Consider the following 15,202-nt stretch of genomic DNA (forward strand, 5'->3'; position numbering starts at 1 on the left):
TACATCAGCCGATCGTATAACCAGCAACAGCTCAGAGAGCCGCCCGAGCCAGAGCTACCATGGGCTGCAGAACACACGCGCAAGGATGTTTGGGCCAAGCAGATCACGGCGCGGAGCTCCTYGCACGCATTCACCTCCTACAGAAGYGCAGGGCAYCGATYAGCTGTAGAACTGCAGCGATTAAACGATTGCTGCCTGCTACCCGGGAAGCTGCTGACCACAGCCTGCCCGCAGCTTGCCTCAAAACATGCAAATACTGCACCAATACTTTCTAATTAAACTCAAGTCTGATTACAGCATAGGGACAAGATTTTTAGCTAACCTTTTATTTTGGGAAATTTTGAAGGGTCTGTTTTATTCTCTCAAGATCATTTGAGACAAAGACTAACAGATGCTGCAGTTCCTGGAGGACTGCCTTTGATTTGTTTTTAACCCAGGCTAATGAATAGATTTACTTGTATGTTCTCAAGAATCATTCTAGACTCGCAGAAAATGTTRCACATTTGGAAAAGAACAAAGGTTCTCTGTTTTAAAGGAAATTGAATTCTGCCTTAAATAATGGAGAGTAAGACTCAAAACAGATTCTTAACAAAAGGCACAGAATTATCCAATTCAAACAGAGAGCTAAAGTTTACACCTGTGAAATAAGAATGGACAATGGTACTGCGACTGTGCCACGGGTCCGCTCTAGTTGAGGTTATACATGTATTCATCAGAAGTCAGATGAAGACTGAAGAGCCTCCAGGAAGACAGCAAAAATGCCCTGTCACACTAAAAAAACCCCACGCTCTGGTTCTGTGTTTGCGGCAGAGCCTAACATAGGGAGGTGAGTGGAAGCTTCTAAGTGATGGGCTGCAAATTCCCCAGAGATGACCCCACCTTCTCTTCTCCAWTCTTACATGCATGAGGAGCATGGCTGCGAACGTGTGAGCCCCCAGCACACACACTCTTCCCATACCACACAGCACTAGCCTTCTACTGACACCAACAGTACAGAGAAATCTGAGTAAAAAGGAAACAGATGTTAAGAAACACATAGAAATGATGCCAACATGCTGGCCTACAGAGCAGGAGCAGGAAGAGTCAATTGGGTCGGCACCTTCCCTGGCAAAGGACAAGATAGTTCTCATACAACAGCCTTTTGCTCTTTCATCCCCAAGATTCAAATGCGCTCCCACTGCTTACATCTACCATGTTAACTCCTGCTTTCATGACCCATACTAGAGTACAGATCAACCAGCTTAGGAATGAGCCATAATATCATCCTTAAAACCAAACTGTTCTCCATTTTGAGTTTCATGTTATTCTTTGCACTGCGGGCAGGACACTCACCCAGCCTCAACTCCTCAGCCCACCAATGCTCTGTCATCCAAAAAAGCACAGGCAGTGCCAGCTCGTTGCTGACAGTGGGAAATTTTTCTTTGCCACAGCACTGGTTAATTAGAGAGCTGRAGAGGGCCTGGTGACAGTGCACTCTTTGTGTTGTTTATTTATTTATTTTTAAAATACAGTATGAGCTTTTTGAGAGGGCCTCATGTTTTCTCTGGCTCTGCACAAATGCCATTACCGAGCCCAATCGGCAGCCTGACGGGAACAAAGGACTCKCGCACTGCCGAATGCTGAATCACGTCCCGACGGACAACGGGACGAGCGGAACGGGACGCTCGGGACTCCACAACCAGGGCTCTGAAACGTGGGGCTGCAGGAACATCTAGAAGCAGGTGTCTGTTTAATTTAACGGTTCTCAGTGATAGAATCATTTGGGAATAAAAGGTGGCAGAACAGAATCAGAATGCATATACTAGTTAGGAAACCACTGGGAAATCCCCAAGAACCTCTGGGTAGAAAGGAGAGATTTAGAGTGGATCTTTTCCTTTATGTAAGCGAACGACCATGCACGTTCCCTGCAGAAGGATGGGCCAGTAGCAGTTTGGCAAGTTGTGGTTGCTGTAGGCAGAGCAGCATTGGGAACAAACGAAGTTCAGACAAGCCCTGGGAAGGCAGATTCGCACTCTACTACTTTTTTGTAATCGTGAAATTCAACCCTTGCTCCTRCCTCCACTCCCTCCAAGTTTCTGGTATTGAAGACCTCTACAGAGATAYTGTACTAAATTATCCCACGCTCATCACTGCTCCAAGTTGTATTACAGCTCCAAGTATTAAGTTACATACTACAGCCTCCCTTACAACTCACTCTGCATTTCACCTCTTCCTTTGCAAATGCTGACACCAGCTGTGAGAACCAACACAAACCTAACTTTGCGCTGGGGGCTTTGGACCTTTGACTTCCAGGCATTTTTCTCAGGGGCTGTTTCTGCTTACTYTGCACCCTTCAGTCAGATGATCAGAAAAACAAGAGGTATTGGGTACCAGAAAGACATGACTCCCCTTGCTCTTACACACAAAGCCAGACCATACAGCCACTCAGCTGCAAAACTAGGAATGAATCCCAGGAATCCCAATGCCTGCTGCTAGCACACGCTCCCCGCTAGCTCTTTTCATGAGCTCCACACCCCCAGAGCAGTGCTCGGAGCACTTCCAACCAGAGTCCTCCTCCAAGAGGAGCTGTTCCTAAGGGAACACCAGTTACTCCCCAGTTGCGGTCAGACACGACTCTGCTGGAACAGGTTTCCAGTGCGTTTTAGCTGTCCTAGTAGAGAAAAGCTTATGCTATCTAAAAAGAACAGCTTTCCTTTGGTGGAAAGCATGTTCTGCAATACGCTGGCATTGAAATCAGGGCGCGAATCATTCATGAAAGTCTTTCATTACTTACTGTGGGATCCGTCCAGAGAGAGCACTTTGCACAGTCCTGGCAGGGTGCCCCGGGTGACCGAGGGTGTTGGCAGAAATGGTCATACCCATTAATGGCAGCTCGGCAGAGGTAGCACATCTGAGCACCGCAGCGACAGGACATGCGGTTGCARCCCTCTGATTTAATTAGGCCAGTCCCACACTTGTGGCATTTCCTAATTCGGGCAGCYGTCATTTTTTCTTCTCTGCAACACAAGAGGAGGGACAAAAATTAGAATGAGCATTTGCCAGTCTGCAGTAAAGTTACTGTTATACTATCCCAACAGTACTTTAACCTCCCTTTCTCCCAGTGCACCTCTCTTCCCCACTTCCCCCTTCCTCCTACGCTACCCCCCCACTCCATCGCTGTTCCAAGGAGGTCTGGGCTCAACTCCACTTGGAGCCAACCCATGACAACTCAAGAACAAATTAAGTGAAAGTCAATCACTGACTGCATTCTACAGACTCAGTTCTGGTTTCCATGCGAGCCAAAACACAGCAGGGCCAGGCTCTGGTGTGGAAGGAATTTAAACCAAAAGTCAAAGGGCCAAAGGCCACGTGGATTCTTGACTTGACTGTGAAGAAATACAGTCTAGGAGATAAAGCTCAGGAGAAGCAAACTGTTTGCTGTCATCTGCTAGCTAATTTTATGTTTGACTGCTGCTTCGGTTACCGAGTTGCCACAACCATATATTTTCGAGCCTGGCTGTAATGCTCTGGATTATTTGCTTTTTGTTTAATTTAAATAATTTAAAAATAATCACATCTTTCCCATAGAGACTGGGCTTTTCCTTTCTCCTAAGACTCCCTACGTAAGTTGTCCAGAGGTTATTACTTTATAGCACAGCCTATCTTCTGAACCTAACAGAGCACAAATGGGAAGCTGGGACAAAGCACAGCGCCCAGCMCCCGGAGACCGCCTGGGAGTGGCGCGCGGTCCAGTGCAACGGCTCAGCTCACAGCAACATCGTTTTGGCACAGAAATGGAGGAAAGCCTTGGCCATTTAATTAAAAGACTTAAGAATATAAGCCGTCATCCTGAGGGCCAATTTTCTGACCACAGGAGATCATGTTACAGTTTAATTCACAATGTAGGAGAACTGAAACTTGATGACAGAAGAGTAAGGGAACTGCATTTTTACTGAGGAAAGTAAAGTCCTTTGGCTGTGCTGACCTGACAGTGGGGAACGATCATCTTTGTTAGCCAGCACCTCCATCCAACTACTTTTGTGGGCCTGCAATTCCAGCATATGCTTGGGAGAAGATAGGGAGGTATTTTAAGGAGGATCACAACAGCAATCCAGTGCAGCTCCACAAACTGATCCATCAGCACAGCCAAAGCAGTGGTGAATAGTAAAGCAGAAGAAAAAAAAAAAAGGAGCAGCTAGAGGTAAAACTTCAGCTGACCTGCAACTACAGAAAGCTTCCATGCAATTATAGCTGGCATGGCCTGCATCCAGCCATTTGGATAAACACTAGGCATGGAGAGGAAAAAAGTCAACTTGAGACTGAATCTTCTGAGTTGCAGCTGCTCTTCCCTCCTCTACCGAACAGGATGCTGCTGATGCAGGGTTTTTTTTGCCATTTTTCTTTTGGAAACTTTGAGCAAGGCAGGAAGTTTGGCCTGAACTCCAGCTGTGCTTCCCTTTCCCTATACAGGGCTTCAAAAGGAAGTCTTTATTGTATCATGCAGTAAARCTCATCCATCTACAGCAACACTCTGCTAAAGGTTTTTAAACCGATTTTCCCCCCCTTATTAGGGATATGATACTCCCTCCTCCTCCCTCTCACTCCTCTTTCCTRCAGGGAAAGGAGTGGTAGAGAAAGAAGCCATATTAAGAGTGTAGAAATTTTTTTTGTTCTAAATTATGGACTACAGAATGGGCAAGTAGCAATCATCCAGCCTCCCTGGTAGAGCTTTCCAACCTCTGCTTGTACCAGACAGACTTTAAGTCAGAGAGGAAAGGACCAGGCAACGTAGGCAGGTCCTATTTCACTGCGSTAGACACACAGTTCCATGGCTGAACCTCCACTTGTTTCCTAAAGCCAGAGGATTTTGCCATTTACTGCAGCAAAGAGATCAGAGTTCAAAAGATTTTATGGAAACACTCAGGATTTCCACATCAGTACTTCAAAACATAACTCCTCTCTATAGAGATTCCTACAAAAAGAGCCRTGACTGGTCAAGGCAGAGACAAACGCATGTGAGATAACACATCCCCTTCTACGAAGCTAGAAAGCAGCAGCTGAGCAAATCATGCCTCATCACTTTGTGAGATTTTCAAAGGGTAATAAACTAGTTACTGACTCAATCTGCTTCTGTGCAACACCTCCCTTCTCCCCTGACCAAAGGGAAGCAACATGTAACAGAGGTTTCTCACTTCTGAGAACGATCAGGTGCCAGCCTGCGAGACACTGGGCTAGCCAGAGGAACAGTCTGGGCTGGTGACAACGCTCCCATGTGCTTGTGTTACTGCTCAGATCCACTGCCAAGTATTTTTCACAGAAAGAAACCCTAGAAGCCTTCTGATCACTCAGTTTTCTCATCCCTAGGACCTCCCTGATTGAAGGTAAGGACACCCAGTAAAATTTTAGGGCTCCATGGGTCACCAGCAGTGCGGTTCCTTACTTCAACCCATCCGCTGGTTTGTCTAGAGTCATTACAAGTTTATCCACCCCCCTATTTTTGCCAGCTGCAGAATTCACTTACATAGATGTCCTATATTTGATGTCATCCTTCTCAGCCAGTTGCTCACAGGTGAGGTTCATGTGCTCCTTCCACAGCCCCTGACACTTTCGACATGTTTCCTGAGGAAAATAACATGTATTAAAGAAAGAAGACCCAGAGCACCATGCAGTAATTAGGAATTAGAAGAAATCCCTGGTCTTCACCCAGCTAACTGCAGGTTCTCATCTAGAATCAAGCTGGCAGCACTGTTACAGACACGAGGCCCCAGAGAGGTCTGTAGGTTTGTGCTCCACTGGATAGCAGAATGAGTCCAGGTACAAAACGCCACCGGAGCCAACTACCGCTGGGCAAACTGCACCTAGAAGCCCCAGTTCAGCTACAGCCTGCCGAAAGGCTAGCTACCAAATTAGCACAGTATGTCTAAGAGAAGATTGCAAGARCCAAAATATAGTTCTAAAAGACATCAGCTTCATCCGTGTTCGTAGACRAACGCTGGGGCTTTCGTGACAGCCRGTGACGAGAAGTTTGCCACTGCACTGCAGTTGCATCAGAAATTCTGCTTCACCTTGCACACCAGCAAATCTATATTCTGCTTTGTTAAACCTCACAAAATACGTGTTTGCCCGCAAATCGCTTAAAAGGCAGGATGTGGACAAATGGCCATAAAACAGAGGTGGGATACGAACAAATATTTATGAGTTTAACCAGACTAGAAGTAATAGTTGAACTAAATTTAGAGCAAGTCACTGAACTCTCCTGTTCTTGTAAACACTTTAGTAACACGACTAATCTGCGTCTGGTGAAACCACACAGGGCAGAAGAGCTATGGAGACCCTACTGGCAAGGGAACCTGGACTAACACTGGGAACATAGYTGACTTTTTGGTTGGCTGTCCAAAGAAAACAATTTTGTTTTGGGTCAAACAAGAGATTTCCCTTTAATTTGAGGAAGATTAAAAACCATCCAAATCAAATATGGAAAAAGTACATGTTTTGTAATCCAACTGTTTCATCTTCAGAATTGCCAGGACTCTTTCAGATCCAACATTCTCCCTCTGACAAGAAAATCCGTAAGGCTATGAAGCATCCTTTCCCCCTCCACGTCAAAGAAAGCCCCAGAAGACAACTTTGCCCAGCTCTGATCACACCACCACTGAAAGATGACAACTGCACAGAGACTTTTTGGTAGCCTTTTTGATGGCACTACCTCCATTTCACTTTAATAAAGAGAATGAACATTTATGATACACATGATAGAAGCAACTACTGTCTAATCAAGAGTTTTCCTCGGGTCTCAGTATTTTCTGTGCTTCAAGATGCACATAAGCAGCAGCATGTTTTTGATCACTAGTCAAACAAACAGGATGAAGACCAAAGCTTCCTCCTGCTAGGACGGGGTGCAATGTGCTGACTTGTTTGTGTTTGCATTCACTGCAAGTTGCTTAACAGCTTGTGCTCTCATCAAAAGAGTTAAARGTTCCCTCATCCCGGCCAGCAAACCTCATGTGTTTTGACACTAAGACACAGGGCTAGAGTAAGACGAGAGCTAAGCCTGTGACCACAGGTCCCGAGCGCTTGGCACAGGGTTTTGCAACGACTTACTCACCCTTCAGATGCGTTTAGATAGGCAGCCACTAGTTTTAAGGGGCAATAACTACCTTGCTGCTATCGATTCTCACAAGTCACCTGTCATACGCTTTGTTTTCCAAGTTTGTCTTCTCTAGCTGTTCAAACAGGCACCATTTTGTATGCGTTTGCTCCTAGGCCGTGTTCACAGCTGTTACTGGCACGGCAGGACGACTGCCGACCACACCGTGGAGAGCTGTCAGGCTTGGAGCCGTCCAGGCACCTTGACGGGGACCAGCCTTCCCTTTTCATTCTCAACATTCAATCAAATGTTGTTCCAAGATCACAAACGTTGCATGTCTTAAGTACCTCAAGGGTTAAACAGTCTTTGGAGCCCTAATGCACAGAATCACTTTCACATGCCAGCAAAAAAGATTTAACAGCTTTTTGCCAGAAGGGTTGGCACACTTTCCAGCCAGGAGCCTACTATTCCCAATTACTTAACTCCAGGAGTCTCCTTCGCCGCTGAATTAGAGACAATGTCCTGGCAAAGCAGATGGTGCTACTTAAACGTTCGCACCGAGCCGTTCCCTCTTGATACCACCACCATCCTTGCTCTGAACGCTGCGGTTATTTAAAAACAACGTTCTCCGTTGAGCTAAGGCTGTCTGTATCTGCCAAGCAGTGCCCCTGACACCCAGAAGGGCCCATTCCTCTACAGCTGAGAGGAAAGCGAGCAAGCAGAGCGACGTCGATTCCCCAYGCCGGCACCCCACGGGGAAGAGGTGTCCTGTTCCGTTTTACTGGAATTGCTACAGGCAGCGATCGCCAGGGCTGCTGCTCGCGTTCCTGGGATCCTTCCCAAGMAGCGCTTGTCATGGCAAGCGGCAAACCCGTAGAAAGTGCTGCAGTTTGCTTGCCCACGTTCTCCTGAACCCTCCTCCTCAAGAAGCTGTCTCCGTGGCTTTTTAACTATGAATTTCACCCAGTGAGCTACTTCTGGCTAAGTCACATCCTCTACAAAATAGATACGGGGTAAAAACTGACAATAAATATGTCATTACCGGAGCTTAATGCAACTTTTCTCCTTGATCTAGCCAAGACAATGGTACATTTTTAACAGTTCCAGGAAGTTAAATTGGACCCCGTCAGACAAAGGCAGAGAGGAGGCCTATGATTCAGACGCAAATGCAGCTGCTCCAGTGCTGTAACGAAGCAATAAGATCACAGCTGTCTCCCAAGAAAAATGACCTTTTCAATTTTTCTCCTCTTATTTGAATCGAACCCGCTAGGCTGATGAGGGCTTTACATATCTGACATGATTGCAATTCTGATCTCTGCAGAAGTTCCACAGAGTGCTCTTTTTATTTCAGAAACAGCTTTTTGTTTGACAAAGCAGCGTACTCTACCATTACCATATTAATTTACCTAAACACACAATGGGATGGCTGATTTTTTGCAACCAGCCTAGATTATTTCTATTATAAGAGCAGCACTTGGCACTAAGGCTTGCTACCACAACACCAGGCAACATCTAAACCCACGCAGAGAGGGAACACCTCCTTCCCACCCCCGAAAGCTTCTACTCAAACAGCAACAGTCAAAAGCAAGTCAGACCATGAAAAATAAAATCCTATCCAACTTTTTGGCCACTGCCTTGTCTACTAGAGAACCCTGGCTTAGTCATACCATGGAAGCTAACATGGGAAAGCCTATTTTGTTTTACTTTTAACTGCTTTTCAGTTGAAATACTCATTTCTGGAYGGTATGAGCTCCACGTGTTTCTTCTGCATTTCCCTCCTCCCAGGCAAGTCCAGTTAACACAGCCTGTGCTTTTAGTGAGAGGGGCAGCTCGTTTGGAGAAGCCTTGGCTCTAGCAAACAGTTCCCAAACAGGCAMGGATGCTGGAGATTAAGTATCTCCTGCCTGTTACATCTGCCCAAGCTTGGCAGGCAGCCTGGGACGGCCCATTAACGTGCTGGACTGGGACAGCCGAGAGGAGGACGTGATGGAGAGGGTGTTTAATCACACACTGTAATCTCCTCGCCGTACATCTGTTAGAGGCAGCGGCTCTGTTTCCGCTCGCCGGCCGACGGGAAGCGGCCATGATTAACACAAACATGTTTGGGTTCAGGAGGATCCTTTGTTCCCAGGGTCAGCGATGTGGACACGCGGCTTTCCGAGCTCACGGCCGSCCTGGCTGAGCACTGCCAGCTGCTTTTAGCATGGGCATCACAATCCTTAGAAGTCCTGGCTAGTTGTCCCAGCACCTGATGAAGGCAGGAGTGTTTTATGGGAGGGAGCCTGCCAGATCCCTTGGCATCTCTACCAACCCTTGCARCGGATGCTGCAGTTCTAAAGCAGTCTAATTTTTTTTTTTTTTTTGACTCCACCTTCCACTTAAAAACAAACAAAACAAAACCCTCTTCAAGGCCCAACCCACATATCAAGGAGAAAAAAAACCTCCCAAAGAATCAACATCTCCTCGCCAGTCTCCGTGTCCTTCTGGCCACGGTCAGGCTGCTGTTCACACTGCCATTATCTGCTCAGCACTGGGCTTATTACAGTTTCAGCCCAGACAAACACCACATGGACAAAAAGATCAGGTGACAGAGAAGGATCACCAACTGACTGCCCACGCCATTCTCCTGTGCCTGGTCCTCTGCTAGGAATTTAGATGAAACCATTTACTGATTAAGCAAAATGCAAAAAGGAAGGGAAAAGAAAAGCACCCAACTTAAACAACAACAGGCAATGCATGAGGCTGTCATCACCGCCCTCCAAGGCTCKGTGGGGGCTCTGAGCAGAGTCCAGTGCTTGCCTTAGCTCTCCATATGCTGGTTAATTAAATCCTTTTGCAGCTGCACTGTGTGACTCCCCACGTCCCCAAAGCACAAGTTGCATATTCCCGCTTTCCCCGCTGATTACACACATGGGGACTTTCTGCTGCGCTCCTTGCTAAGGATGAAGCGGAGGTAAAACATGCTGCATATCCATTCGCTTCTCGACAGGACAGAGCCCAAGTGATTCATTCTCTGCTTCTTCCTGCTTTTAGGCACACAATAGCACAGGCTAACCTCRGGCAGGCCAAGTTTTACCCAAAAACAGATGTGAACACAATATTCTTAGAATAGCACCTCAGGTCTAGCYCCTATTGCACGGGTTTAAAGAGCTGCAATTCCAAACCGGAGGAGGCAGTGGGAAAACACAGACACAGACCTCTCCCCCACAGCTGCTCCACGCTGCCCCCACCGCAGCTAGAAACGGATGCAGAAACGAGTGCAACCCTTGAGCAGAGATTCCCTCTCACAAGCAAATTCCGYTGGGTCGGTTCCTGCGATTTCTTACTTTAAGCTTGGATAAAATGGTTGCAGCCCAGCTCAAAGCAATCCGCTTCGGTGAGAGAAGCCTTTACACAGCAACGCAGGGAAACGGGACCCCAGCTCCCCAGGCCGCCAGGCTCCCTGCGACGGCACATCCTCCCCGCAGGAACCGCCGCGGCTGCCGGCGCCGCGGGGAACGGACGAGATCAGCGGCAGGAAGCAACCCCAAACGCGCAAAACCCACGCGGGGAGGCAAAACGAACGCGAGGCCTCGGCCGCGCGAGGGGACGGCGGCCGACTAAACCCCGCGTGGAAGGGAATCGCCGCTCGCCCCTTCGCTTCCTTCCCCGGAGCCGCCGYTCCTCGGGCAGCGCTGCCGCTCAGCGGCCGCCGGCCGTACCGCGCCGCCTCCGAGCCTCGGCTCTGGGACCGAGAGCCGAAAGGAGGAGACAGCTACCAACAGAAGCCAGGAAAACCAAAGTCTGCTCTCTCTAGCCCAGCCACGACTTATTCCGGGAGGGGAAGGAATAAAGCAAGGACACAGGCCCTGCATTAGTCTCCAAGAWCATGTCAGCACAGAAACAGAAGTGGAGACCTGCAAAGCGAGAAGAGTTAAAACTAGATAAGGAAGATCCACGTTTATATCTGATGCTCATCAAAAAGGCTGGGTCTCATAACGCTTTTACGGCCATCTATTAAAGCCAGTTACCYAAAACTATGAGTGTGACCAACAATTCCTCCTTTGCATGCTATTTTGTTAAATTGAGCCTATTGTAACCCCCTCAAGACACTGGAGACATGCAATATCCGTTTGCTTCCAGAAACGCATAGGGAAAATGTCCACAAGACACAGGCGGGCCGGGTCCCACGGAGGTTYGGACCACCTGAACCAGAATTCAGCAGCCACCGATACGTGCGACTATCTCACCTCTGCGCAATTCACAAGTTCCAGCAACACATTTAGAAAACCAAAGCAAACTTTTACCCTTCCCCAGCGTTTGACTTTAAAAGGTTAGATTAAGTACTGTTCTCACTGCAGCGGTTAGGGACTTAGAGCAAAAATATCTGCAGCTTCAGGCAAGGAAGTCCTGTTTGTCACCAGTATCACCCTATCGCTGGTCAAGGCAGGAACTGCACCGGTATGATAAACTGCTTGCTGGTCTCGTCCCCACTCACCCTAATGTAATTGAAATAGAAGGGAAATAGAGCTCTTTTGTTGAAAAGGACTGTGCTTTATTTTGAACTTGTACAAAACTTTACAGAATTTTACTATTTGGAATGCTTTGAAGTAAATATTTGTTTCAAAACTACTTCCTCCTAAGCCCCAGAGATGCAAGGAGCAGATATCCAGGGTTACAAGCAGCAGGACAGTTGTGCAAATGGGCACAGGAGCATTTGCATCACACACGTTTCACCAGGATATCTTCCCCTAAACCAAACAACAAGTTTTTCTCACAAGGATAGTTCTCCCCCTGAAGAGACATCTTTTYGAAAGCTAACCTCCCAGCCTGAGCGGGCTGGTGTTACATTTAGCATCTTTCCAGCTCAGCACGCAGTTACCTTTGGAGACGGCAAGGGTGGATTGGCTTAGTGACCTTTCCAAAGGCTGCCRCCCACCACCCTGAGCCAGTCTGCAGGGCAGGCAGAGGAAACCGTACCATTTGGTTATTATATATATAGGAAGGTTAAATATAGCCTGTGACTTCACGCTGAAGACTTTGCTTAAATTAGCATACCTGAAGTCATTTTGCTCTTTGCTGTGGCAGGAAGCTAGAGAAATGCAGTATACGCTACTCGAGTCACATATGCAGTTGTTAACTACAGCTTTCAGATTTGCTGGATTGATAACAGATAACAGATCTACATTTTACCTGCAAAGTAAATAATTAAACACTAACTGGTCAGTTCAAAGCACTCAAATCCCGACCATCTTGCATCTCCTCCAAATGCAGATTATCTTACTCCATTCAGCAGAGGACTAAGGCGTTATCCATCGAGTCCTATACAAAACCCCTCACAAAGAGGGAGGCTCCTTCAAATAGCCTGAACTCTAAATCATGAAGACTACCAGGGCCAGCTGACCATGGCAGTAACTGTGGAAGATGCATGAGATTTGCTACACCTTCAGATAAGAACAGATTTAGCTTCCATCACAAATATTCTGACTTTTAAAGGATAACTCTGGAAGGTCACTCAAGAGGTGGCACCCAAGGATATCAGGAAGGTTAAGGTGCAACAAAAGCAACGTATCTTATTTGCAACCATAACTGCTCACAGTACATTGTAAGGCAGTGCAGAGGAGCAATTACTGGAGTTAATTTTGAAACTTCCCTCTTACACCATCAGATGCTAAATGATTCCTCCCTGCAGACAAATCTATACCACCGCGTTACRTGGCAGGAACTGGAGAAAGTCTCTYGAAAGGCTGCATTTCTCCTCTCTTCCCGTTTCCCAGATTTTTGTATTATGAAAGAATCGCATGAGGAACTCGCTTACAGATGTCCTCTCCTCCATCAACAGGCACRCGGAGACCCAGATTTATGTAACACACCTACGAGCACTTTTAATGGATCTCTGCAATATGGCAGTTTTGATGGTAATTTAGCAGCCTTATCTTATTTTCAATTTAAAGCCTTTCCAGCTTACACTACAGGCAGAGAGTACCGTTAACAGCCCAGGTCACTAACACCAGCGAGCGATGAGGACAGGCAAGCTGTCTGAGCAGAGGAGCTGCACCTTGAGTCTGGGTACAAATACACAAATACTCAAAAGCTGCAAGCACAGCTTTTTCTGCCACAGAAATCGAACCTAAATGAGGGAAAACCCCACAAGTAAGGCACTCCAAGTTTTAGGCTAGCCATAATAGAAAAGCATCTCACCAAACTAGCAATGCCACAGAAAAGTGAAAGCAAAGTAATACCTGACTTCCTTGAAATCTCAGAAGTTCAGATGATTTAGATATCTATTTTAAATGCCTACATGGTAACAGTGTCCCCCCCCCAACCCTTACTTGTTCCTCTTTGGAAAAAAGAAAAAAAAAAAATCTGTGCAGACAGTAAAGACCACAGCTTTCACCCCAGCTTCGAGGGCCCTCAATTTGAGCTGCACAGCTCAGGAGGCATAACAGGCTTGCAGCTAGAGTATTTACARCAGATAAGACTGAAAACGGCCCTCTGAACTGCTAACCTCCATCTCCCAAATTCACCAGTGTGACAGTGAGTCATCTGCAACTCATTTGCTCTGCTAAAATAAGCTAGTAGTAAAGCCAATGGTCTCTGCTAGCAGCCTGCTGAAATATCCTGGGCAGAAAGAGCACAATATTATTAAAAAAAAAATCACCAAGAACCACAGCACGGTGAAAAAGTTTATACCCTGATTTCCAATGCAAACACACTGGTTTTCCTTCTGCAGCACAGCGTAAACTCTGCAAACGCTTGTTTAAAGAAAGATATCGAAAGAATGAGTACACATCAAAATAAAGCAGAGCAAAGCGGGAAGCAGACATGCAGGCAGCTCACTGATTCCACTTTCGGAGCCCCACGATGTCATTTCCATTTCCTCTTGTACCTAACACACCCATGCAGCCCTGACTAACACCAGCTGGGTTCTTGTTTGGTGCAGGAATAGCGAAAGYAGCCTCCAAAGAGCAGCTTTAGGACGGGTGTCCGAGCCCTAACGGCAGTCGCTGACCCCACCGCGTCGCCAGAAGCGGCGTGCATCCCCAGGGCCGGAGGGAGCAGATGGGCAACGAAAACCAGCTGCTCTAAGAGGAAAACGACAGGGCGAAGAGGGCAATATCCAGAATCTGGGCATACGCAGARTGCAGTCAAGACCATCTCTTACCCAAAGCACACCTCAAAGTGCAAAGACGCCACTGCCCACCCTCGCCAGGTGCATGCRATCGCACCCCGCAGTTCTGACCCAACCAGCACCGAGTGAACAAATACTGGTACTTTGCAGGCACCAATAAGCCAGTCTTAAAATCGCCAGAGGTTTGAAGTGATACAGAATTGCCACGGGGAAATAATAATAATAGCTCCACAGCTAGAGGGATCCCTGCGACATCTGTGATTATTTAGCTCCCTAGGGAAGGTGCTGCCAGGTCCCCGGGTCTCTTCTGGCCAGGAGAGTCCCAGAGGGGTCACAGAAAGAGGACGAGAAGGGCCCCGCTTCCCGCGGTGCTCAGCGCGTGCCCGCAAGCCCCCAGCGCTTGCGAGCGGCGCTGCGAAGAAGGGACACGGCAACCTGAGGCCATCTCGCAAAGTGCCTGCTTACACCCAGGCCAGTCTAATCTTGACCAAAGTCAGTCAGCCAAGGGCAGATGTGCAGGTTAAAAGCAGTGGTAGTGCAATAGTCCACCAAATAAAAGCTAATTCAGGACACATCTGTAACTTAATTTGAAGAGTTGTTTAATCTGTAGTTTAATTTTTGATAAACAAGAGATGGTAATCCAGCAAGATAGGCTTGCTTCTGCACAAGCATGTGAGACCACGCAAGAGACAGGGAGGAAGAAAAAAAAAAAGATAAAACAAGCATCTCAAACACAGGAACATTTGTGTAGCTTCATAGTTTCAGCATCCTTAAGAAGGTTCATCTGAACAGAAGTGAGACAGGAAGAAAAAGCTGCAATGCTTTTTGTTTTTCAGTGTATTGCAAAATCCCTAGCAAAGCAGTTCCCTTTTCGTTACAAGCACTGATCACAGAGATCATTTCCCCTATTCTCCCCATGCTTCAGCATGGCACCAAACAAGTTTAATAAAATGCACTGTTCAGTTACTTGCATGGCATGACTGGCCTATGAACAAGGGATGTTGTAAGGTATTTTGGTTTAGGTG

At 47.1% G+C, this 15,202-nt stretch overlaps 1 protein-coding gene across 1 annotated transcript in view; it reads right to left on the minus strand.

The window, feature by feature from the left end:
* The window catches only part of RNF216 (ring finger protein 216), a 73,083-nt gene that overhangs the window by 10,300 nt on the left and 47,581 nt on the right, over window positions 1–15,202 (minus strand). The window contains exons 14-15 of the mRNA XM_085309360.1: window positions 5,501–5,598; window positions 2,774–2,996 (exon numbers count right to left, since the gene is read on the minus strand). Of these exons, the coding sequence (XP_085165486.1) occupies window positions 2,774–2,996; window positions 5,501–5,598 (321 nt within the window). The remainder of the gene's footprint in view (window positions 1–2,773; window positions 2,997–5,500; window positions 5,599–15,202) is intronic.

The sequence above is a fragment of the Rhea americana genome, unplaced genomic scaffold (assembly GCF_003343005.1).
Source record: "Rhea americana isolate MKP2758 unplaced genomic scaffold, rheAme1 scaffold_297, whole genome shotgun sequence".
Lineage (NCBI taxonomy): Eukaryota > Metazoa > Chordata > Aves > Rheiformes > Rheidae > Rhea > Rhea americana.